Genomic DNA, 24,318 nt, shown 5'->3' on the forward strand with positions numbered 1-24,318 from the left:
GCCAGAGCTTGCTGGTAGAGGATTGCTCGAAGCCTTGCCTCTATATTTTTCCTGGCTTGAGCTGTAAAAACCTGGCTTTCTTCCAAGCATTGGAGGCACTTAGAGAGCCCATCTGAGTCCAGCATTTTCACAACATATTAGCCACATATCGTAAAGCAAGTAGTCAGCATGATGAGTTTGCTATAGAGCTGAATTACGTAATGAACTGCTGCAGCGGCAGACAAAAGGAAATGGGAAGTAGCTGGCATTGGGTACCTTTATGCCTCCAGAGAAGTGGGCAGGGTTACCACCAAAATTCAAAGTTAGAGTTTGGAAAACTTTTCCGTTGGAGCCTCCACAGGCGCAGTATACCCACATGTGTGTTTCACAGAGGCCACGAAGAAGAAATATATTTTGCTGATTTTTTTTGTGTTTTTGTAAACCATGTTGCCTTAAGCTACTGTGCCTTCCTTTCAAAGACAGAATTGTTTAACTTTTAGTCAGACTGAAGTAATTAACACCCACTTTGAATCCAGTCAAATCAAGTATGCCTTACATTTAGATGTTTGTTCTTAATTTTGATACTTATTTTTTAAGCACAATACCACAATAAACAACCTACTCCCAGTACACACACAGTTTATCCACATAACAGGGATGGGTTGTGGAAGCAAGAAGATTAGGTTGTGCTCCCATAAGTGAAAAATCTGAAACTTTATGTGTTACAGTGAGATAAAAAGCTTCCCCTTTTCTGCACACACAACTTTTGTATCAATTACTTGCTTGATCTTCAAAAACATTTCTGCTTAGTAAGTATTCTTGGCTGATCTTTTCACTGACTCACTCAGCATATTAAGAGTAACGGTCCTGTATTTTAGACTGTAGAAGGTAAACATTAAAAACCTGTATCACATCGCTATTCTATCTCATCCAGAAGTGGGTAACTGACAAAACTTTGTCAGGACCAATTTTTGTGACCTGACACATTTTCTGTTTGAAAATTGTCAATTTTATGTAGATTTTGGGAGGTTCTTGTTTTTATCAGTGAAACAAGCTGAATTAGATTTTGCACCAGTTTTGAAGATCTGCAGACATTTCTCATCTACAGTTTTTTATTTTAAAGAGCTTTTGACCTCAACGTTCATATATTCCCCCCTTTCATAATTCTACAGAGTTTGAGGAGCTACCAAAATGGGATGAAAAATGCTTACAATAACATGGTGGTTATTACAGAAGACCCTATAAAGAGTATATCAAATTTGATGGACATAATTAGTAAGTAAGGAGATGTGGCAGGTTTTTAAATAAACAATGAGAATCAATGTTCCTAACTAAAACTCTTTTGAAAAACAATTTTGATAAATTGGAGAGCTTATCAGCGTGTAAGGTTACAAGGAAAGTTTAGTATTTAGGGGATTATGGATAATAAAAATAATAACTTATATCAAGATAAATATGGGAAGGCATGGAAGGATGTTTAAAAAAGACCTTGAAAGATGGCAAATAATGAAATTATCCTGGAAGAAAAGACATTTTGGTAAAATGATGATTTTACCTAATTTTGGTAAAATGATGATTTTACCAAAAAATGCTGTTTCTATCTCAAATTTTGCAAATAATAAAGGGAGTGAAGGTTTTCAATAAACGGAAAAAGGATTTGGTCAAATTTATATGAAACTAAAAAAAAAGGCTAGAACTGCGGTACCTATTGATCTACTAACATTTGCATGTTTTCGAATTGCTTATTTGGCAGAAGCTGGGGCTAACAGCAGGAGCTCACCCCGCTGCCTGGATTCAAAGCACTGACCTTTCAGTCAGCAAGTTCAGCAGCTCAGTGGTTTAACACACTGTGTACCAGGGGAATCCTTTAAATGTAAAACAAAGCAAATATAAAAATTGAAAAACAATTAAATAATAGTGTGAATTAAAATACAATTAAAATATAATAAATACACTTAAAATAGCATTTAAAACCCATAATCGCACCCACACCTCCACAGCAGTGTATCCCTTATCCTTTCCAAAACACTTGCTGACAGAGAAACACCTACCTGCGCAAGGCATCCTAACAGCTCTACCTTTTCATTTTATAACTAGGAGAAATTAATGTAATTGTCTTGCCACAGTTCCATCCCTCTGCCTTCCCAAGAGTAGAAAAGCACGTCAAGGGCTATACTAGAACAAATTGAGCTTTTGTGCCCTTTTTAAGTGTTATGCCTTGATTGATGTCAGGGATTAAAACAGCACTAAAAACCAGAAAACTAGAGGGAGAGAAAGAAGCTCTATGAGCAGCTGTTCTGCTGTTGCATGAACAAAAAGAAACACCACACAAAACCCCACTTACAGTTCCTCAAATGCCAAAGTGGAGTGTTGTATACGCCACTGGAGGTTTTGAATACCTAAACTGGCCTGGGTACAGGGTTTCTCTCACACATATTTTTAGGTTGAAAGCTTTTCAGCGTTCAAAGGACGTGGCAGCCTTTCTTTCTCTTTCTCCGTAGGGGGCAGCAGGAGACGACGTCCCCGCAGGAGCCGGAGATATTTGCACAATTCACCCTCAAGTCCCTTCTAACAAAATGCTTTTCCCAGTAGCAAAGGCATGAAGGGCCAGGAGGATAATGTTTGGAGCTCATGGGACAGCTTTCTGAGAAAGGCCATGCACACAACCATGTCAAAACGCTGGATACATCCCAATTAGTTATCCTCATGGGAACAAGCCTAGGTGTGTGAGGTCAGTTGCAAAGGGAGGCCTTTCAAGGAGTCTAAAGGAGCAGCTTTGTGAATTAGAATAGCCAGGCTTCTTGCTTTGGCACCCAAGGAAACCCAATAGTGTGCAGATGAATTCTTATGTAAACTCTTATTGGAGACATACATAAGCCAAAGTAGAATTCTGAAAGGGAGAGGGCATGAAGAATTAAATCTTTACTGTTGCACATACAAATTAAACTGGATTTTATGTGTGTTTTATGCACATGCAGCAGGCAACTTGCCAATTCTACTCTTCACTGTACCACTACCAGCTTTAGATGTGCTGAATTGACATATCTGGCTCTCACAAACTGTACAGGGATTGAGCAAATCTCCATGCTGACTGCTGCCAGTCTAAACAAGGAACAACTGCTTGGATGCAGTCAGAAATTCCTTGTTGGATGTTGACCACAGACTTATGATGATGATGAAACAAATTAGTTAGTAAAAGTCTGGAGAACTGAGCAAATCTGAGTGGTCATGCCCTACATAGGAGAATGGTTTGACTCTGTATAAGCCAGTTTTCTTGGTTCCCTCCGATTCTGGATCTCGGATTTGGCTAACGTGAGTTAACATTGTACCTCAACCTATACTTCCATTCGCTCTGCTGAATCTTATCCTGTAGTTAAACTGCAACAGCAAATAGTGTTGTATACCGTGTTTCCCCGAAAATAAGACAGAGGCCTAAGTGAACCTTCAACTACTGGGGCTGAGGCGGTTGCTAGGACATGAAGTGGGTGGGGCTTAAAGGGGCCGGGGCCTACCCTTCTGACTAGCAGCCAGGGGGAGAGAATATCTTCCTCGTCCTCTATAATTTGGACTTTATTTTTCTAGTTTTTTTAATTGAAAGACATAGATTGGATGGCTATGTCATATGCAGCCAAATTTGGTGTGATTTGGTTCAGTGGTTTTGTTGTTTATTCCATGGGAAAAACACATATATCTACATCTATATTTATATCTATATCTATATCTCTAATCTAAATCTAAATCTAATCTAATCTAATCTAAATCTAATCTAAATCTAATCTTATCTAATCTAAATCTAAATCCATAATAAAAGCGAAAACCCGTATGTGTGTATGTGGCACGGATGTCTGCTCACACAGACAGCCTCCGGCCTCCACAAACAGGCTATACTTTCCAGAGTTAAAAATCTAGCAAGTCACTCTTTTCCACTGACATTGTCGTTACAGCGAGCGCCATGAAAATGCAGCCCAAACCCTGCCAATGTCCTTCCCAAACACTACAGCCCACCACCCAAGGAATGCTTTCATTTGGGAACAATTTCCTCCTAGAATTTGCTTTTTCTTCCACCACAGGCAGGCATCCCAGGGTTCTCCATTGCTGTGGCATTTGCATGGCCCCGCCCACTGTCCTTTCCTTTCCAATCTCTCTGCATAACAAACAGAGCACAACTGAGCTGCAACTAAACTTACTGGAGGAGCTTAGTGATTGACTCCACATGGTGGAAGTTGTAGTTCACCCTGCATCAAGTCAGAGCACTGTCACTCCTACTGGGGAATATACAGGAGTTGTAGTTCACCTACATCCAGAACGCCATGAACCCAAACAAGGATGGGTCTGGGCCAAACTTACCATGCAGACCTGATATGCCCAGATTTGACTACTGGTGGGTTTGGAGGGGAACTGGACTGGAAGTTCAAGAGTAATAGGTACTAGGATTTATAGTTCACCTGCAATGAATGAGCATCACACTTGGCACACAGAGCCCGCATAACCAATACAACATATTGGACAAGTTTGGGGAAAATGGAGTTATAGTTCACCTGCAACCAGATAAACACTGACCCCCACCGACAATGCACTAGGACCACACTTCACACAGAGAAGCCTCATGACCTACTGAACATACTGCAGGTATTTGTGGGAAGGGGCCTTGATTTTGGGAGTTGTAGTTCACCTCCATCCAAAGACCACTGAACCCAGCCAAAGACGAATCTAGACTTGCCACACAGATTGAACTTGGCACACAGACTGAATATTGCCTGCTGTGACTACTGATAGATAGGGAATCTGGAAATTACAGTAGTTCACCCCCATCCACAGAGTAATGCACCACACAATTCTGGGAATTGTAGTTCACCCACTCCAAACAGAATATATAACATTAAAATACAAATAATACCATTCTCAAATGACCCGGGCATTGCCGGGTCCCCAAGCTAGTATATTATAAAATACATTTTCCTATTTAAAAACGCTAACAAAAATGGGGGGGGGGGGGGCCTGGAATGAATGAATGGCATTTCAGTTGAAAATTTTGCTTTGAGTTCAGAGCTCGTTTTGATTTTGAGCTTGGAGAAAGATCAATGGAACAAATTAAACTCTTAAGTCAATGTATCACTGCAGCTTGCTTTGCAAAAACAAGTGACACTATTTTCTCAGCATTCGTGTAATTTGCCAAAGTAGCACTTCTGTCAATAAAATGGAAATATGAGTGGTCTAACATAACTTGTTTCTGAGAAACGCACCGATCTACAGTAATCAGTGCATTGTCTTTTAAGATGCTTTTACACTGGGTGTTCGTAAAATGTTGCTTTTGATTAGCATTAAGATGTCTGAATTGTATAAAATTCTATTCTACTGCTCTCAGTTGTATGTCTCTCTTTCCATGTCCTATGTGCTCAAACCTTTAAGAAGAATGCTGCATTGAATACTGTGATGGCATTATTTTATACATCACTGACTTTCTAGGAATCACACTGATCTTCAGAAATAACAATGGGCTCACACTCACAGCAATTATTTGAGGACTTGAAAAAGCAGAATTGTGCCTCTGGACACACAGACAAAAAAAATCTAAGCAAGACATGAGAACAAGAGCCCTAGTCTCCTAAATTAGCTCACTGCCTTAGGCACAATTCCTACTTTACACCAGTAATTGTAAATGGCTTCACTGTGCTGCTTCCAGAATAATTATAAAAATCTTATTCACTGCTGTATGATCTTTCACTACATAAACATGCTTCTAAAGTTCTTGCACAATAATGCAGCTCTGTTGTCTCGGTTAGCTATCAGGGCAGCATAAACAGATCAGTACAAACCTAGTATCATAAGGGATGTTGTTGTTTGCCTTCAATCTATTTCCAATCTATGGTGATCAAAAGGCGGCCCTATCAAAAGAGTTTTTTCATTGCCTTCTTCTGAGCTGAGAAAGTGTAACATGTTGCCCAGTGTGTTTCATGTTGAGAAGAGATATGAACCTTGATTTTCAGAGTCATAATCCAGTGCGCAAATGACTATATCATGGTAGCAATCTTTCATGTTTGAACACTTCTGGTTCATGATTAATCATTGGCCTCAGAAAGCTCTAAACAACAGACTTATATAAAAAAGTAGGCTACACGTAACTTGCATATGGGGACCCCCATCGATTCTTCACATACATGAGAAACTACTCCTAATTGTACTTTTTATTGTTTTTGAAATTTAGACAACATCCCTAAAAGACAAAAATCTCATTTTAATCAAGTTGTACAATTCTGTATGTTGTTGAAAGTTTTCATGGCCAGAATTACTGGGTTGCTGTGAGTTTTCCAGGCTGTATGGCAATGTTGTGGAACTTGGCCATACAACCAGGAAAACTCACAGCAACCCATTGTACAATTCTAGTCTTTTTAAAAAAGAAGTAAACGCTAAAGCAGAGCTTTCCAAACATTTCATTTTGCTGCCAAACCTTTTAGACATGCATCATTTCACAACACAGCCATTGAGTTTTACTAGCAAACCGGCGGTTAAATCAACCTCTTATATCTTAAGAAAACCCCTCGCCCGTATATTTTTTAAAAATATATGATTTATTGCTTATTTTACATAGACTCAGCGGTTTTTTTGCTACATTTGCATAACATACCTGCACACTGCAACAGACACACTGTGTCTCAACACACAGTTTAGGAAGCTTTGATCTAAGGGGTATTTGAAACCAGAAATATATTTCCAGTGGGAAGGAACTTTCAAAGCTGCTGATCTTCCAAACAGGAACAAACTAAGAATTAGTAACAACTCTTTCAAAAATTATTACACTATGAAACAAAATTTGAAAAGTTTTCTGTTCTTGCTTTGGAAATTATTTTCTGTTTAATTGCACAGTGCCTACTTTGAAAGTAGTTGTTATACTCCAGAAACTTCACTATTGTGGCTACCACAAACTATGCTAAATTGGTTGAGATTCTATGAGATATTCATTGAAAAACTGTAGCAAAATGTGCTGCGGGATGTCCCCCCAAACTAAGTTTTAGAAGTTTAATAAACTTTTTCAATGTTTTTATAACAGAACCAATTAGGAAATTGTGTTACATAATATTATATATTGCATGCCTCTTTCAGATATATATACTGTATATATATTGTATATATATACTCTATATATATATATATTGTATATATATACTGTATATATTGAAGCAAATCAATTATGAAGCACAAGGTTGGGCAAATAGGGTGGTGATAATGTCACAGTGCAGATAAAAATACTCTGCAAATCATGCTAATACAGGTATGGCAAGGGGGTGAAAAACTGTCTCAGCAACTAGTTATCCTTGCAATGACAGCTGATATGGTTTTGGAAGAGTATAGCCTGGCACAATAGTGTGTTGTTGTAATAGGACCTACATAAGTTCTTAAATGTGTGTTCAGTGGCAGCATAAATAATCACCACTTTAAATGGAAATAAATCTTTTGAATAAAGTAATACAGTATCATTTATCACATACAGTACTAGCCATTACCATTTTTAGCTATTCTGCTTTAATTTTTTTTGAAAAAAGAAATCCTAATTGGTTTTAGCTCATCCTGAAATGAAAAATATTTTCTGATCCTTCCAAAGATATTTTTAAAACAAGACATTATAGAGAAAACATTACAAAGATGGCTTTTAGTATAAATTAGAAGAATGTGACTGATTCTTCTGCATTTCATTAAAAACAGCTTCATTTGATGGAACAGGCCAATCACAATGACAATTACATGGAAGTCTGCATTGCCTGAATGCTTGCTTGTAGTATTTCATCATGTTCAGATTTTTAGGACCCTTGATTCATCATTTGGAGCTTAGTGCGTCCATACAGATGATATCATCCAAAGATGGATACAAGAGTTGTTTAGTCACAAAATAGGGCAGAGGACTAAGCATTGTTTTGTACAGCAAGAACCATATTGCACTTATTATGTTGTTCTTTGCAACTGCCAGACATAGCCCATTGCCCCTTTAGCCTTATCACGCTGCACTCTTATATCAGTATTATTCCACTTTAGTGGAGCTCAAAAGCTCTCTAGCTGAAAATTAATGCTATGGTGGAATAATAGCAGAATAACAGTGTAGTGTGATAAGATCCCTTTTTTTAAAAACACTTTGAAATGCAAATAAAATATATTAAAAGTATTAGAACAGTACATATACTGAAATTGCTCTATGTACTCAGCTGTACGGTGCATAAATTCTCCTATATTTCTCCATTTCAAAGATAATATGCGAATTGCTTATGTATGCATGCATGTATTTGTTTGTTTGTTTGTTTGTTTGTTCTGGGACCAGTGGAACAAGTAATTCAGTACAGGAAGAATTTGTGATCTAGGGACGATCTATATCAGAGAGCAATATCCAGGCCAATAACTACACACCGCACCAAAATGATATTACAAAAATTGAAGGCAAAAGATTTGCATAGTATCTGCATACGCTAATTCATGTGTATCAACTCACTTTTAGGAATACAGTAGGCCCTTCACTTTCCCTGGAGTTAGGGCAACAGAACCTCCAGGAAAGTACAAAAACCAAAAATAAAAATGCAATTTCTTAAACCTGATATAACACCTCTCTAGGAATTCCGTAGCTTCTGGCAAAAGCTGACCACACAGTTGGATTGGAGGACCGAGAGATTCTAGAAAGAACATAGTAATCAAATCTGCTAATAATCAAATATACAAAAGTTAAAAAGTAAATGTGCTGAACTAATTGCAGTTATTATAATGTTAATAAAAATGCAATAGGCTTCATCACAGCAAAGAAGACTGTGACCAAGTGACCTGTTCAGTCTGCTGTCCAGGAATCCATTACTGATGACCAACTTCAGGGTTCCTGATCTCTCTTCTGATCAGACTGAGATGGAATAACAGGGAACTGTCCTCCAATATCCATATATACAACTGTCCTCCCCGTACAAAACTGTATTTCATAAAATAGGACACATAGCTCAATCTACCACATATTCGTGAAGAATGAGATCAAGGTCTTAGATCAGTGGTTCTCAACCTAGGGTCCCCATATGTTTTTGGCCTATAACTCCCAGAAATCCCAGCCAGTTCACCAGCTGTTAAGATTTCTGGGAGATGAAGGCCAAAAACATCTGGGGACCCTAGGTTGAGAACCATTGCCTTAGATGTTGACTTATGGCAGTAAGGTATTAAGGTATCCCGCTCCAAAAGTCTTTGGGGCTTTAACAGCTAAACCAGAACCTCTGATTGAGCTTAAAGAAATAAGCTGGTAGCTAGTTGAGATCATGAAATATGAAATATTTATTTATTTATTTATTTAAATCATTTATACCCCGCCCTTCTCACCCGAGGGGACTCAGGGCGGCTTACAAGTGGCAATTGATGCCGTTACACTGATATACAATGAACTAAAATGTTAAAACAGTTAAAACAGTCATAAAATACAATATACAAAGTTTAAAACAATGCAAAGTGCCCATGCCATTCATCCACCAGACCTTATGCAAGAGCCGTAATTCAGACCGCGTCGAAGCCAACACATGCTTATTCTTCAAATGCCTGAGTACATAGCCAGGTCTTCAGTTTTTTTCTGAACCCCAAAAGGGATGGGGCCTGCCGAATGTCACTGGGGAGGGAGTTCCACAGCCGGGGAGCCACCAGCGAGAAGGCCCTGTCTCTCGTCCCCACCAGCCGTGCCTGTGAGGCAGGTGGGACCGAGAGCAGGGCCTCTCCAGATGATCTTAAGGTTCTCGTGGGCTCATAGCGGAAGATACATTCAGACAGGTAGATTGGACCAGAACCGTTTAGGGCTTTGTAGACCAAGACCAGCACTTTGAATTGGGCTTGGTAGCATATCGGCAACCAGTGGAGCTGGCTTAACAAGGGAGTAGTACGCTCCCTGTATGCCGCCCCAGTTAACAATCTGGCTGCCACCCGTTGTACTAGTTGGAGCTTCTGGGCCGTCTTCAAAGGCAGCCCCACGTAGAGCACGTTGCAGTAATCCAACCGGGATGTGACCAGAGCGTGGACCACCGTGGCCAAGTCAGACTTCCCAAGGTACGGGCGCAGCTGGCGCACAAGTCAGAGTTGTGCGAAGGCTCCCCTGGCCACCGCTGAGACCTGGGGTACATATGTACATAAAATATGTACATGAAATAATTCCTGATGCCTGTTCTCAATTAACAAGACGGCAATAACAGTTTGTGCCAACTGAAGTTGTCACGTGCTTTTCAAGGATAACCTCAGCATTGCACAACACAGCTACCTAATACCATGAAGTCATCAGATACTATCTGGTCTTGGAAGCTAAGCATAGATGGGAGACCACCAAAGAATATCAGGTGCTGTAGACTATATTTCCGAAGAAGGATCTGGCCAAGCCAACTCATCATTCCTTGCCCAAGAAAATCCTCTAAAATTTATGAGGTCATCATAAGTTGACAGGTAACTTGAAAGCAGAGAGAGAGGAGAGAGAGGGAAAAGAGAAGAGAGAAGGGGGATGGGGGAGAGAGAGAGACTGGAGGTAGGCCATTGGGATAAGAATAAACATGACAAGTTCTTATTTCCATGGAAGTTCTATTTAAGTTCCACAAATGATCATGGCAAGGAAGGCTTATGGCAAACATTCCAACCAAAGCTAAAGGAAAGTGACCTTATCGTGGGTGCATCTAACAAGATTTTGTCTGTTCAAGGAACATAAGGATAGTAAAGGTAAAGGTTTTCCCTTGACATCAAATCTAGTCATGTCCGGCTCTGAGGGTTGGTGCTCATCTCCATTTCTAAGCCAAAGAGCTGGCATTGTCCATAGACACCTCCAAGGTCATGTGGCCAGCATGACTGCATGGACGATACTCATGTCATAAACCTGATATTTTAGGAGAAAAACCTCATCTTTAGTAAGATTGACCCTAACCAATAGTGCTCGTGTCTAGTTTGTTTCGAACTTCAACAAATATTGATTTTACACATGGTCAATGAAGAAACGTGAGTGGTCTCTTGGCTCTTTGCCCATTTTAAAAAACCAAAACGCACCTCTGAAGGACTGTACTACAATGAACACAACAGTGTGAGAACGGGAGGATGCTTAATCCAATGATCTTCTGTCTAAACCACCTACAGAGAAGAAAGCTCTGAAGAATTGAAATTTTAATCAGAGTGATTGGTTTCGGGGAAACATACCCACACCCACACTATTCAGATTCAGTATACAATGAGTAATGGCTGTGTTTTGGTTAATACACACACATACACAAAACCCTAATGAACTTTCCACATATCAGCTACTCTGTCCTAATTAAAAGAGGGGTTTGGGACTTAGGCCATATATGTATGTATACAGGTTGCCAAAGCATAATTAAACAGCAAGACCTGTGAAAATCATGGCTAAATTTAAATGATCAATGATTTTGACAGTCTGAACCCATTACCTCAAATCTTGACAGATTATGTTGTTGTTGTTTTTTTCATTTTAAATCATATCATGACTCAGTAGTCATCACTGGAAAAATATTGAACCACTTTTCATATCTTGTGGCAATAACAGGAGGCACATGGGTGAGCAAAATCACTCACAATTAAATATGTTCCAGCACACTACACATAACCCTGTCCCAGGGAATTTTACCCTTCTAAAGCAATTTTAAATCTCCCACATTCTACTTTAATGTAATATACCAGGAGCTCTTTTGCTGAAAAGCTAAGTTAACCATGGGGGTTAGTTTCATTCAGAGGTCCACTAAATCTTCTGCTTCTAACTTCTACTATTTCCTTGGATACGAGTCTGGAGCAAATGAAACAACCCATATATACCTAGCTACAAACATGCACGACTGTGTATTTTGAACGGTTTCCATAAGGAGAAGAAAATAAAAAAGACCTTCAGTGATGCTAGCTGTGTGATTTCAACTTGGGGCTCATAAAATATAATAAGGTCATTTTTACTGCCTATCCAGTTTATTAGCTAGTAAAAACAGCTTAGCATATTACGTTTCAGTGACACACATTTTCAAAGTCAGAACACTGCAGAGCAGTATAATGTACCATTTCCCCCTGAAGTCACCTCAACATGATATTTCCTTATGCTTTTTATCTACCAAACTTTTCTAGAGAAGGAAAAAAGGACTCCTTCAGACACAAAAGAAAATAAACTTATTCAATCTGCCACAAAGTCTTAAAGTATTAAAAGCATCAGGTTCTTATGAAAAAAAGAAAGAAAATAAATGAGTTTCCACTGTCAAGCGTAATTAAGAGGAAATAAAAGACAAGTGAGGCCTTCTAATCAGTTGTCCCTGCTAAGAAAATTTACAGTTCACAAAAATATCATGTGCTTTTCATGTGGCACTGTTTAATAAGAAGGCTCCCAAGTATAAATGTAATTCAAGACACTATGCACAATAGGAATGGATCATATCTTCATCAAGATGCAACAGCTGGTTTAAGCGCACACTGCCAATGTTAACAGCGTTAAGAGGAACGTTACAGTTAGTGGAAACTTAAGAGGAGGGTGAAGGATGGAAAAAAAATTGGCAGGTAGACAGCAGTAAAGTAACACTGGGAGTTAGGCCAGGAAAGCAGGGTTAATACCCTACTGTGGGCAATGAAGTGGGGTGGGACAAGCCATAAGATCTTTAAACTCTGAATTATCTTTGTCCCACACAAAGGTATTATTATTCTATTAACAAGCATACACTTGTAAACTTGCTGACAAAAGCAGTGCTGAATCATAAAACTTTTGATTAGATAAGAAAACGAAGTTGGTTTGGGATACTGCCCTTTATAGGAGTTTATTGCGATGTAGTTTTCATGTTATGTGATTTTAAACTTGCGCACTTATCTTGCAATCTGGTTCCAAAAGTTAAGAATTCATGAGAGTCATATCCTTTCTGATATGCCATTCAGACCTTTTATCTTCTCTCAGTATGGATTCCCAATTGAAGAGGACATTTTTACCTTTTCTTTTTGCAACTGAAAATGAAACATGATGATGGAGTGGAAAATTACAGAAGCCAAGACTCTACTTGAAACCACAGCTCTGAGATGCTAAACTCCTCAGTTTGAGACTTTTGCACAGAAATCAGACCAATACCAAGCACTCTTCAGGTTTCTTTGTTTTCCACAGCATGCGTTCCAAAGCACCCCTTCTGTAGTTTTACACCACCATCAGAAACACATTTCGCCTTGCTAAAGGAAACACAATTTTATTTCAATACAGCTAAAGTGCAGGACAGGGTAAAACATTTGAATGTTAAGTGAATTAGATTTAAACAGGGAATTATTTAACTGAACAGAAATAATTTTGTTTCTAGCACGACTGGTTGTCCCTGGCGCTAAACACAACTTTGTTAGAAAGAAGAATAAAAACATCTCCTTGCTTATGAAGAGAAAACCAGCAACCATGAACTCTTCTCCACATAAACAAACACCAGAAGTCAAAATTAGTTCCCTGGTTTTAACTGCCCAACATATTGCTACATTTGTGTGTACTCAATGATGTTTCACCCTGTGTTAATAAATGGCTGGTGTGTTTTCTGAATGTCTGGCCTAATCTCACCATTGCTCAGTGATGTTATCAACTCTTACCTGGGTCATCTTGGCAAGGTCCAGGGAAGGTCTCTGTTCCTTCACCTCTTCTGGACGCCGCCGTTTAATCCCCACTTTCTTGTCATTAAGGACACAGGGCTGGGAACGGCTTCGGGAAAGCCCATTGGAACGCCTTGTCAACTCTGGGGTCGAAGCAGGTGTGCTGTTTGCTGAGGGCAGGCAATACTCCGAAAAGGAAATCTGATCATGGGAACAGGAGAGCGATCGCTGGATATCAATCCTGCTGCTCTCTATAGAACTGTGGTCGCTGCCCCAGATGTCGCTTGCCTGTCCGTAAGTGGCCGACCTTCTCATTCCTTGGCATGGCTGACATCCAAATCTGTTGCTAAATCCCGACTGGTCACAGAACGAGGAAAGCGGGTTTGACCTAGAAGGGAGGCTAAAGCTTGAACTCCTCTGCATGGTGGTGAATCCATTGGAGTAGCGCTGGACACTTCCCCCACTATAGCACCGCCGCTTTTCTACAGGAGTCCAAACCTTTGATCCTATAGGTCTCCATGAAGCCCTGCAGCTAGACATCTCATCCGAAAAAGACAGCGACCGACACTGACGTTTGCTGGGAGGTGCAGAGGGGTTGCCACTGTGGTCACTGAGGCTGAGGTCTTTGATCAAGTTGGTCACCGAGCATGTGCTAGCTGCCTCTCTCTGCCATATGGAGCTCTCTTTGCTTTTGTCTGGCAAGCAGTCCCAAATGTTGGTACTTGGCTGCTCGATCTGAAGGGGACACTTCCTGCTGAGATCTCTCCATCTGTCATTTTCTAGTTTTGAAATGATAGAATAATATACATTCATTACTGCCAATTAGTGTTATACTTCACTTGCCACATCAACACCCATCCCCCAAGGCACCAAAAAAATCTAATGGGAGAGATTACGATAAATCAGTTAATCCTTTGAATTGGGCTTGACAAGTAACTGATTTAGGATGTTAGTTGTCTGGCCATTTCAAGCAGCAGAAGAACAGGCAAAAAAAAACCCAAAACAAAACAGAAGGAGCTACAATTTATCTTTTTGTGTATATTTTCAATAAATTCACATTTTACATAAAAGTACAACTAAACATTTAAATGTAATGTTTTGAATTCAATTCAAGAGTAAAGATAAAAAAAAGAACTAGCACAGTGCCATTGATAAACAAATATTCAATACCAAATCAAACTTCCGATATTATTCAACCTATACATCTTATATACATCTTATGTAGTGCAGCTGCTAGAGTCACATGCCAAACAGCTAGCAAAAAAACAAAAAAAAACTTTCCCATCTTCTCCTGAGTTCAATGCAGGCACCTGAAAATCCTATACAAAAACTGAGCCTACTAAAATGAATAGGCTGTGAAGCAGAAGCCTGAGGGAAAAGAGGAAGAATCTCAGAACAACAGGTGGAGCAGAATGTCCCACCCAATTTAGAGAGATCTCCTATTTGCCTTAACCTCTAACACAGTGGTGCACAATAATAATAATAATAATAATAATAATAATAATAATAATAATAATAATAATAATAATACTTTTATTTTTATACCCCGCTCCATCTCCCCGATGGGACTCGGGGCGGCTTACATGGGGCCAAGCCCAGGTTAAAAGAACAATGTAAAACACAACAATAAAACAAATCAATCAACAATAAAACAGATCATAAAACTAATAAGGTCACATAAAATAGACATACTTTGATAAAATCCTGGGTTGGCTCCTAAAAGGAACTGGGCCAAAGAAAGTGTCAGTAGTGTCAGATGCAGATGCCACAACACATGGCCCTCCAGGTGTTTGGGACTCCAACACCCAGAAGTCCTAGCCAGCTTGTCCAATGGTCAGGAATTCTAGGTGCTGAAGTCCAAAACACCAGGAGGGTCACAGGTTGCTCTAACACAATGATTCTCAACCTGTGGGCCGTGGCCCAGTAGTGGACCATGACAACGAAAATTCAGTCCGCAAACCTCCTCCCATTTTATTTTTTTTATTTCTGCTCCTTTCTGCCGAGCTGACTATTTCACTGGATAGACCACATCAGCTCTAGATTGTTAAATATGGTTTTCTGTGGGCGAGCAGATGGCGACTACTGGATGGCATATGTTCAGTATCAGAAACTAGAGCTGATGTGGTCTATCCAATGCAATTTTTGGAATCAGCACCCTAAATAACCAAATCAAATCTAAAGTTGACCAAAAACTGATTCATAGCTCTTTTGGTACTTATGTTGGAGAGTGGTCGCTGGTCAAAGAGGTCTCCAGTCAAAGTAGTCCCTGATCAAGTGGTCCCTGTTCAAAAAAAAAGGTTGGGAACCACTGCTCTAACATAACAGTCTTTCTAATTCAGCAAAGTCATCCAACCCTGTGCAGCATTTTGGCAGGTGGATAAAGAGATGGAGGGAGGGTTGGTTGTCATGCAAAACAAGAACATCAAAGTCCACAACATCTGTGCCCACATCTGGACTTCATCCAGTGTTTTCTGAGGTTACTTGCCATTTTCCACCTATACTTCTGACTTTTCCTCCCACTCATACCACTCAATGTATGCCACAGGTGAGAAAATCTGCATCGCTTTCAAGCTCCAAGCTGTCGGTTTGTATATGCTAGTCATACTTCCCCTTTTGAGACACAAGAGCAATTCATGGAAACATGAACAGAAAGATAAACAGTTTATGCAATTTGGAATTCACATGAATGCCATGTGGACAGCCATGGTGGAAATTTTAAAAAACTGAAAAAGACTACAAGTCCAAAACACTGAGGTAATAAACGAATGCTAATTTATTTGGGATGGGGAGACTTCTATTTGCACTCATTCAAGTAAGACGAAAAATAATCTATCTACAGCAGTTGTTTACTAAACTTGGGGAAACAAGCGCATTATTTATCAAAGGGGCGCTAGGAAATTGATTCCTGCTAACAGTGAATTCTTGTTAACTTATTTGACGCAATGTAACAACATTCAGAATCAGAACATTCATGTATACAGAGCTGAATACAAGTACTGTATGATACTTGCATGTCTGTCATCTGTTGCCTTCTTATAGACATCTCCAAATAGATGCTCACAGTACTTAACAATCCAAACAATATATCTGCAGATTCAGCTCTCCTTTCTATTTTTGACAGCAGCTTAGGTTTTCCTCACTTTAATGGGCACAATGCAAAATCAAGAAATACACATTAAAACAATTACATCTATGTTTAGATGTTGCTTATTTCCCCTGCCATATTTACTGCAGCCAACACAGCATTCTCAGGTCAGGTCACCAGACAAAAGAAAACAGAAATAGAAGCTAGTTTTGTTGGCAAGCTGCCACAACCCTCAAGTTCTAGACGTCATATTTCTACAAAAGTCCTCTATAATCCAGTGCCAAAGGTTAGAGGACACCTCTCTCTCCCCCCCCCCCTTCATTTCTGCACAAGTTATATATGTTTAAAAGAGACTTAGCAACAGACGGAAAGCAGGGTCTTGAGAAACATTCTTCCTCCCAGTCTCGGGCTTTGCAAAGTTTTCAGTTCACCACTCTACTATACTAGGGAGGGGTATTGGGAATTCCCAGCAAGAAAGATCTAGTGCACTGGTTTCAACCTTCCTAATGCAGTGACCCCTTAATACAATGCCCCATGCTATGGTGACCCCCAACCATAAAATTATTTTCGTTGCTACTTCATAACTGTCATTTTGCTGCTGTTATGAATCATAATGTAGATATCTGATATGCAGGATGTATTTTCATTGACTGGACCAAATTTGGCACAAATACCCAATACGTCCAAATTTGAATACTGGTGGGGTTGGGGGGTTGTAGTTGTAGTTGCTGGGATTTGTAGTTCACCTTTAATCAAAGAGAATTCTGATCTCCACCAATGATGGAATTGAACCAAACTTGGCACACAGAACCCCCATGACCAACAGAAAATACTGGAAGGGTTTGGTGAGCATTGACCTTGAGTTTTAGAGTTCTAATTTACCTACACCCAGAGAGCACAGTAGGCTCAAACAATGATGGATCTGGATCAAACTTGGCACAAACACTCAATATGGCCAAATCTGAACACTGGTGGAGTTTGGGGAAAATAGACCTTGACATTTGGGAGTTATAGTTGCCTGGATTTATAGTTCACCTACAATCAAAGAGCCCGTTGAACCCCAACAATGATAGAACTGGGCCAAACTTACCATACAGAACCCCCATGACCTCTCTAAACCACCTTCATGACCGCCCCCCAGGGGTCCCGACCCCCAGGCTGCTGAGAAATGCTAATCTAGTGCTATATAAAACTACAAATCCCTGGATTCCATAGCATATTGCCATGACCGTTAATGCAGAATCAAAGTATTATAATTGTGTAGTAAGAAACAGCACTGCAACGGATGTCCTCCCTGGTTCCTTTCCCCTGCAAGACTGCTAGAGGGACTTTAAAGTTTCTACAATACTTCTGTTTTGGATTAGTAACAGTTTAGTGTGCCATTACAAACATAAACAGAGGTTAATTATAACAATTGACAATTTGTTTAGACTAGTTTCATCAATGACTTATCCAGGTTTATAAGGTTGAAGCAAAAGCTCCTAACCTAGAAATGGAAAGCCATGGGGAAAAAACAGAAAAATGGAGGGGGGGGGTGGATAAAACTACTGTATTTCCCCCGTGTTTTTCTGGGCCTTTTCATCTCTATTCTAACCTTCTCTTCATAGTCATGCTGAAGGATGAGAAGCAAAAGAAGAGAACATGAGACAACTGAAATTATTACTGCCAAACTCTGATTGAATATTACATCTTAAACTGCGTTGCTGAAGGCTTTCATGGCCAGAATCGGGGGTGCTTTGAATGCGATTTCCTGCTTCTTGGCAGGGGGTTGGACTGGATGGCCCATGAGGTCTCTTCCAACTCAACTATTCTATGATTCTATGAATCACTGGGTTGCTGTGAGTTTTCCGAGCTTTATGCTAGGTTGTTGTGAGTTTTTTGGGCTTTATGGCCATGTTCCAGAAGCATCCTCTCCTGATGTTTCACCCACGTCTATGGCAGACATTCTCAGAGGTTGTGAGGTATATTGGAAACTAGCCCCCAGTGGGGCAGTGGGTTAAACCACTGAGCTGCTGAACTTGCTGACCGAAAGGATGGCGGTTCAAATCCGAGGAGCAGAGTGAGCTCCCACTGTTAGCCCCAGCTTCTGCCAACTGTGAGTAGATCAATAGGTACTGCCAGCAGGAAGTTAACGAAGCTCTATGCAGTCATGCCAGTCACATGACCTTGGAGGTGTCTACAGACGACGCCAGCTCTTTGGCTTAGAAATGGAGTTGAGAACTTTTACCTTTACCTTGCCAGATTTTGTTCATTTTCATGGTTTCCTCCTTTCTGTTGAAATTGTCCATATGCTTGTGGATTTCAATGGCTTCTCTGTGTAGTCTGAGATAGTGGTGTTCTTTCTCCCACCCTGGACCTCCCACAGATATATCAATCTTTCCTGCCTTCTTTCCAATATGCCCCACAACCTCTGAGGATGCCTGCCATAGATGTGGATGAAACGCCAGGAGAGGATGCTTCTGGATCATGGTCATACAGCCGGGAAAACTCACAGCAACACATATTAAACTGTCCACAGTATTTAAAAAAACAGCCCTCCGTATTTTCTTAGCCTGATGAAACTAGTATGTATCAGTCCACCTTCTTTACGAACAGACCTAAATGTTTAATTTTATGATAGATTCCCTTTCCCTGGATTTCAGATGCAAAAGTCTTTAGTGGAAGTTCACATCACCTTTACTAACCCGAAGTGAAGTACATTCAAAGCAATTTGTTACTATAAAATATTCATGCAGCAGCACTAGTTCTACAGCCTCAGGCACTTATTTTAAGACTTGATTCTTTTGTTCTTATAACAGGCTTTCTGTGACATAGCAGAAAAGGCTCTGAACAATGTGTGAGCATGTAGTCCACCCCCCCCCTTCCCTGAAATCCATGTGGCTGAAAAGACATTGAAACTGGAACTACATCATAATTCAGAACAGGCTGCTTATTCAATTTTAGCATCTCACCTACATCTGCTGTGGTTGACAGCTATTAAAGCTTGTGACTTAAATGCGGGTGACACTAGCTTTGTTAAGTAACAAACCATAAGAAAGCAGCAGAGAAAAGCAGTGGATTGCATACTATTACTGGAAAGTAGTGCTTTTTCCCTTCCCCCTTTCTTTCATGTTTTTCTCCTCTCTTTCAAGAGACAAAGGAAATCAGAAGATTGGAACTGAAACTGCTTATGCATGAAATATGGTTTAACCATATCTGAAAGCCCATTTAACATCCTATTCAGCATGAGGCAAAAATAAAGATGGAGATTAGTGCATTTTGAGAACATTCTCTGCTGAAAACCTAGCCTTATTAGTGCTTATAGTCAAATCCAAATCACAAGGAATGCAGACTTAATTGCACACTGATTCTAACAATTTGGATCAATGAAAGGGCTGTCTAAACAGAATGTCATACTGGGGAGATTTTTATTTTAAACATGCTAGATTCAAAGACGGGAGCGATGAAGGTTTTAATAAGGGGGAAATTGCACTCTGAGTATGCATGTGCTCCTGCTATGAATATTTATCAGTATTACCTTTGAAGCAATACATAGTGACAATGTAAAGGCCAACTTGGAAAGGGGGGGACAGACGGGACAGTGAGGTTATTCTTATCAGCAATGGATGCAAGAAAAAAATCATCGTCTTTCCTCATTTATAATCCAGGATCAGTGCAAACGCTACAAAGCATCTGTATGAAACTTTACCATTGTCCCAGAGGCCTGTGTTTTATCATTTAGGCATGTGCCACTCAAAGTCAACTGCTGCAACTGAACCCAATGCCCCAATCCCTCAGACAACATGGGTTTTCCTCACCTGATCCTCTTGGATCTCAATTTTCTTGACTGCTACTGTACTTTAAATCAAGCATTTTCTAAACAGACTTTCTAAGTGGGTTCCTTTGAGATGCCCAAAATGAGTACTTGCTTTCTCAAAAGTACTGTGACCACAACAAGGATAAGGTCAGAGGTTTGTACAGAGACTTCAATCAGCTGGATGTGGATATAAATAGCCTCAGAGAATAGCCATGTTCAGATGCCACGATAACCCATCGTCCTTATGATGGATGAGTTAGAATCTTGATTTGCTCTGCCAATTGCTCCCAATACCAGTGGGAACAGCTAAACAACAAACCAAGAACATTTTGTCTATGGTTTCTTGAGTGGTACGAAGCCCCCAGTGGTGCAGTGGATTAAACCGCTGAGCTGCTGAACTTGTTGACCAAGAGGTCGGCAGTTCGAATCCGGGGAGCAGGGTAAGCTCCCACTGTCAGCTCCAGCTTCTGCCCACCTAGCAGTTTGAAAACATGCCAATGTGAGTAGATAAATAGGTAACGCTCTAGCGGGAAGGTAATGGCGCTCCATGCAGTCATGCTGGCCACATGACCTTGGATGTGTCTACGGACAACGGCAGCAATTCGGCTTAGAAATGGAGATGAGTACCAACCCCAGAGTCGGACACGACTGGACTTAATGTCAGAGGAAAACCTTTACCTTTACCTTCTTGAGTGGTAAAGTTGAAAGAATAAAAATCTGGTTTTCTGGTTTTTCCTCCATCCCAGAAAGCCAGAGAAATATAACGAGGCTTGTTGCAAGGTTACTGCTCTGGCATATTGAGAGCCAGACAAGCCAGAGTATTCACTCCCATCGGTTTGGATAGCATATTAAACAAACTGGTTTGCTGTGTGTTTTCCAGGCTGTATGGCCATGTTCCAGAAGCATTCTCTCCTGACGTTTTGCCTACATCTATGGCAGGCACCCTCGGAGGTTGTGAGGTCTGTTGGAAACTAGGCAAGTGGGGTTTATATATCTGTGGAAGGTCCAGGGCAGGAGAAAGAACTCTTGTCTGTTGGAGGCAAATACGAATGTTGCAACTGACCACCTTGATTAGCATTGAATGGCCTTGCAGCTTCAAAGCTTGGCTGCTTCCTGCCAGGGGGAATCCTTTGTTAGGAGGTGATTAGTTGGCCCTGAGTGGTTCTTGTCTGGAATTCCCAGCATATCATTTGAGAACACAGAAATTCTGGACCACTCTAACAACCACCATGTCAGACTACACAGAGAAGCCACTGAAATCTATAAGCATCTGGACAATTTCAACATAAAGGAGGAAACACTGAAAATGAACAAAATCTGGCTACTAATATTTAAAAAACCTCTAAAATCAGGACAGTATATAAAGAACAACACTCAAAAACAGGGGAATTCCAGACATGAATAATCAGGGCCAGCTAATAACCTCCCAACAAAGGATTCCCCCAGTCAGGAAGCAGCCAAGCTTTTAAGCTGCAAGGCCATTCAATGCTAATCAAAGTGGTCAATTGCAACATTCACACTGGCCTCAAACATAGAAGAGTTCTTTCTCCCATGCTGGACCTTACACAGATACATAAACCTTCCTTGCCTAGTTTCCAACAGAATGCTTCTGAAACATGGCCATACAGCCTGGAAAACACACAGCAAACCAATGATTCCAGCCATTAAAGCCTTCGACAACATATTAAACAAACCATTCCTGCTCCGAGCAGGAGAAATTAGGAGGTTTTTTTCACATAACAGAACTCAAGTACTTTGAATTCTAAATACTTCAAATACTAAAAATCCCGAAGATACCACCAGTTGCAACCAAAAGAGTTAAAGTTGAATAAAAACACTTCAACGATGTAGAAGGAAATGGCATAAAGCATCTGCGTGATGGCTTGTGTAGCAAAAATTCTACTTAATTCCATCTTGGCATGGCATGCATATTTAATAAGTGACATCATGGAGTGTTTTATCCAGATGATTATTAAATTATAAATTTCCAATTATGTACTGGTTGTTTTACATGTATAATTATAAATGTTGTTTTTTTTAAAAAAAAAAAAGATATTCTAACTATGTTATATGTCATGTGGTTTTCACTGATTACACTATAACAAAATTTGAGAAATTTTCTGTTCCTGGTTAATTGTGCAGTACCTAACTTGAAAGTCGTTGTTATACTCCAGAAACTTCATTTTTTGTGGCTGCCATTTTTAACCTTTCAGTGTGCCACTTTCAATCTTTCATATGCCATTTTTTTGTTTATAAGACAGAACCAATTAGGAAATGACATTTATAAGCCAGGAACAAACATCATGTCATATTTTAATATGTTGTTGTTCCCTGCTTCAATCCGTGGGAAGAGGATATTATTATTACTTCACCCTACACAATTACAGCTCTTTGATTCCTTGTAGGAGCCAGATTCTGTCTTAATACTTGGACGAGAGACTGCCAAACAGCATATGTCATAGTTTGTATTTCATAGAAAGGAACTATCTTTGAATACCTCTTGCTTAAGAAAACCCTATGAAATTCATGGAGTTACCACACGTAGTCAGGCAATTTGAATGCATATATACACATAGACTACCCTATAGAATCCTGTGATTAATAGTTTCATGATGCTATAACTGTGTAATATGAAAGGGCCACTGATACTTTCAACGGACATCAGGCTTAGGTTTTGGTCCAGCATATGATTCAAACCCTAATAACAGGAATAAAACAATGGCAACCTGACCCTATACCCTTAGGAATAGTCAGCAAAACAATCTATATATATAAAAGAGTGATGGCATCACGGCGACCCACAAAACAACAAAACTACAGGCCCCCCAACCGCGAAATTTGACAACACAACCCATCATCCAAGCCTCTAGGTTGATACAACAAAAAGAAAAGAAAAATAAAGTCCTAATTAGAGGGAAAGGAATAATTGTTTTTATCCAATTGCTGCCAGTTAGAAGGCTAAGCTCCTCCAACTTGGTCTCCTAGCAACCTAATAAAAATAATAAATAACACTAAAAAATTGATACAATAAAATACTATAATAACAGAAAATAACTAAAAATAATACAAATTATGCTGAACTTTAAAAGCTTAAGAGTATAGTAATTTGATTGGATCTTAGAGAAGATAGTATTCTTTTGTGAAATCTGGCACCCAAAAACATCAACCAGCCTTTATACTGGAAAAGAATATTTTTCTGGGCAGTTTAGAGGAAAACCTAGGGGCAAACAAGCAGTTGATATAAACTTTGATTAAAATGAATGGCTAAATAGAACCAAATGTTATACAGTAACTAAATGTTGTACCTCACAACCTCGGGGGATGCCTGCCACAGATGTGGGCGAAACGTCAGGTGAGAAAACCTCTGTAACATGGCCATACAGCCCAAAAGACTCACAGCAACCCTAGTTTTAAGTTTCTGAAGTGTGGCCTACATTAAAATAGCAGAATATTACATTGCCCGCACAAGATTGTCTTCATGACTTGAGCACTATTTGTTCAAGTTTAGCTACATCTACCTCATTTGTGGTTTTCTCGCTTGCTGCTTACTGCTGACCACTTCATTTGCCTTAAAACAGGAAATGACAACACTTCTCAGTAACAAGAATACCACTGGAAATCAAAATAGCACCACTGAAATGGTTCTGTCTAATAGCACTTCAAACAGAAGTGAGAAATAATGATAAATGAAATACGCATACATGTAGTTTTTTTAAAAAAAAAACTTGTCAGAAGAAAAGGCTATTTTTTATTTTTCTGGATTTTTAATGTCGGTTTAACAGGTTCAAAAACACTGGCTTTGCAACACAAATTGACTTTCTGTTGGCGTTATTGACTTATTTTTAAAAAATTAATCATTCTTTTTAAAAATTTATATTAATACAGGTAACTA

The 24,318-nt window shown here is 39.7% G+C and overlaps 1 protein-coding gene across 2 annotated transcripts in view; it reads right to left on the reverse strand.

Moving 5' to 3' along the window:
- fam53b (family with sequence similarity 53 member B) overlaps positions 1–24,318 on the reverse strand; it is a 179,863-nt gene that overhangs the window by 73,720 nt on the left and 81,825 nt on the right. For both annotated transcript variants that reach the window (XM_003218604.4, XM_016992219.2), the window contains exon 5: positions 13,546–14,324. In XM_003218604.4, coding sequence (XP_003218652.2) covers positions 13,546–14,324 — 779 coding nt within the window. The remainder of the gene's footprint in view (positions 1–13,545; positions 14,325–24,318) is intronic.

Source organism: Anolis carolinensis, chromosome 3, assembly GCF_035594765.1.
Source record: "Anolis carolinensis isolate JA03-04 chromosome 3, rAnoCar3.1.pri, whole genome shotgun sequence".
Classification (NCBI taxonomy): Eukaryota; Metazoa; Chordata; class Lepidosauria; order Squamata; family Dactyloidae; genus Anolis; species Anolis carolinensis.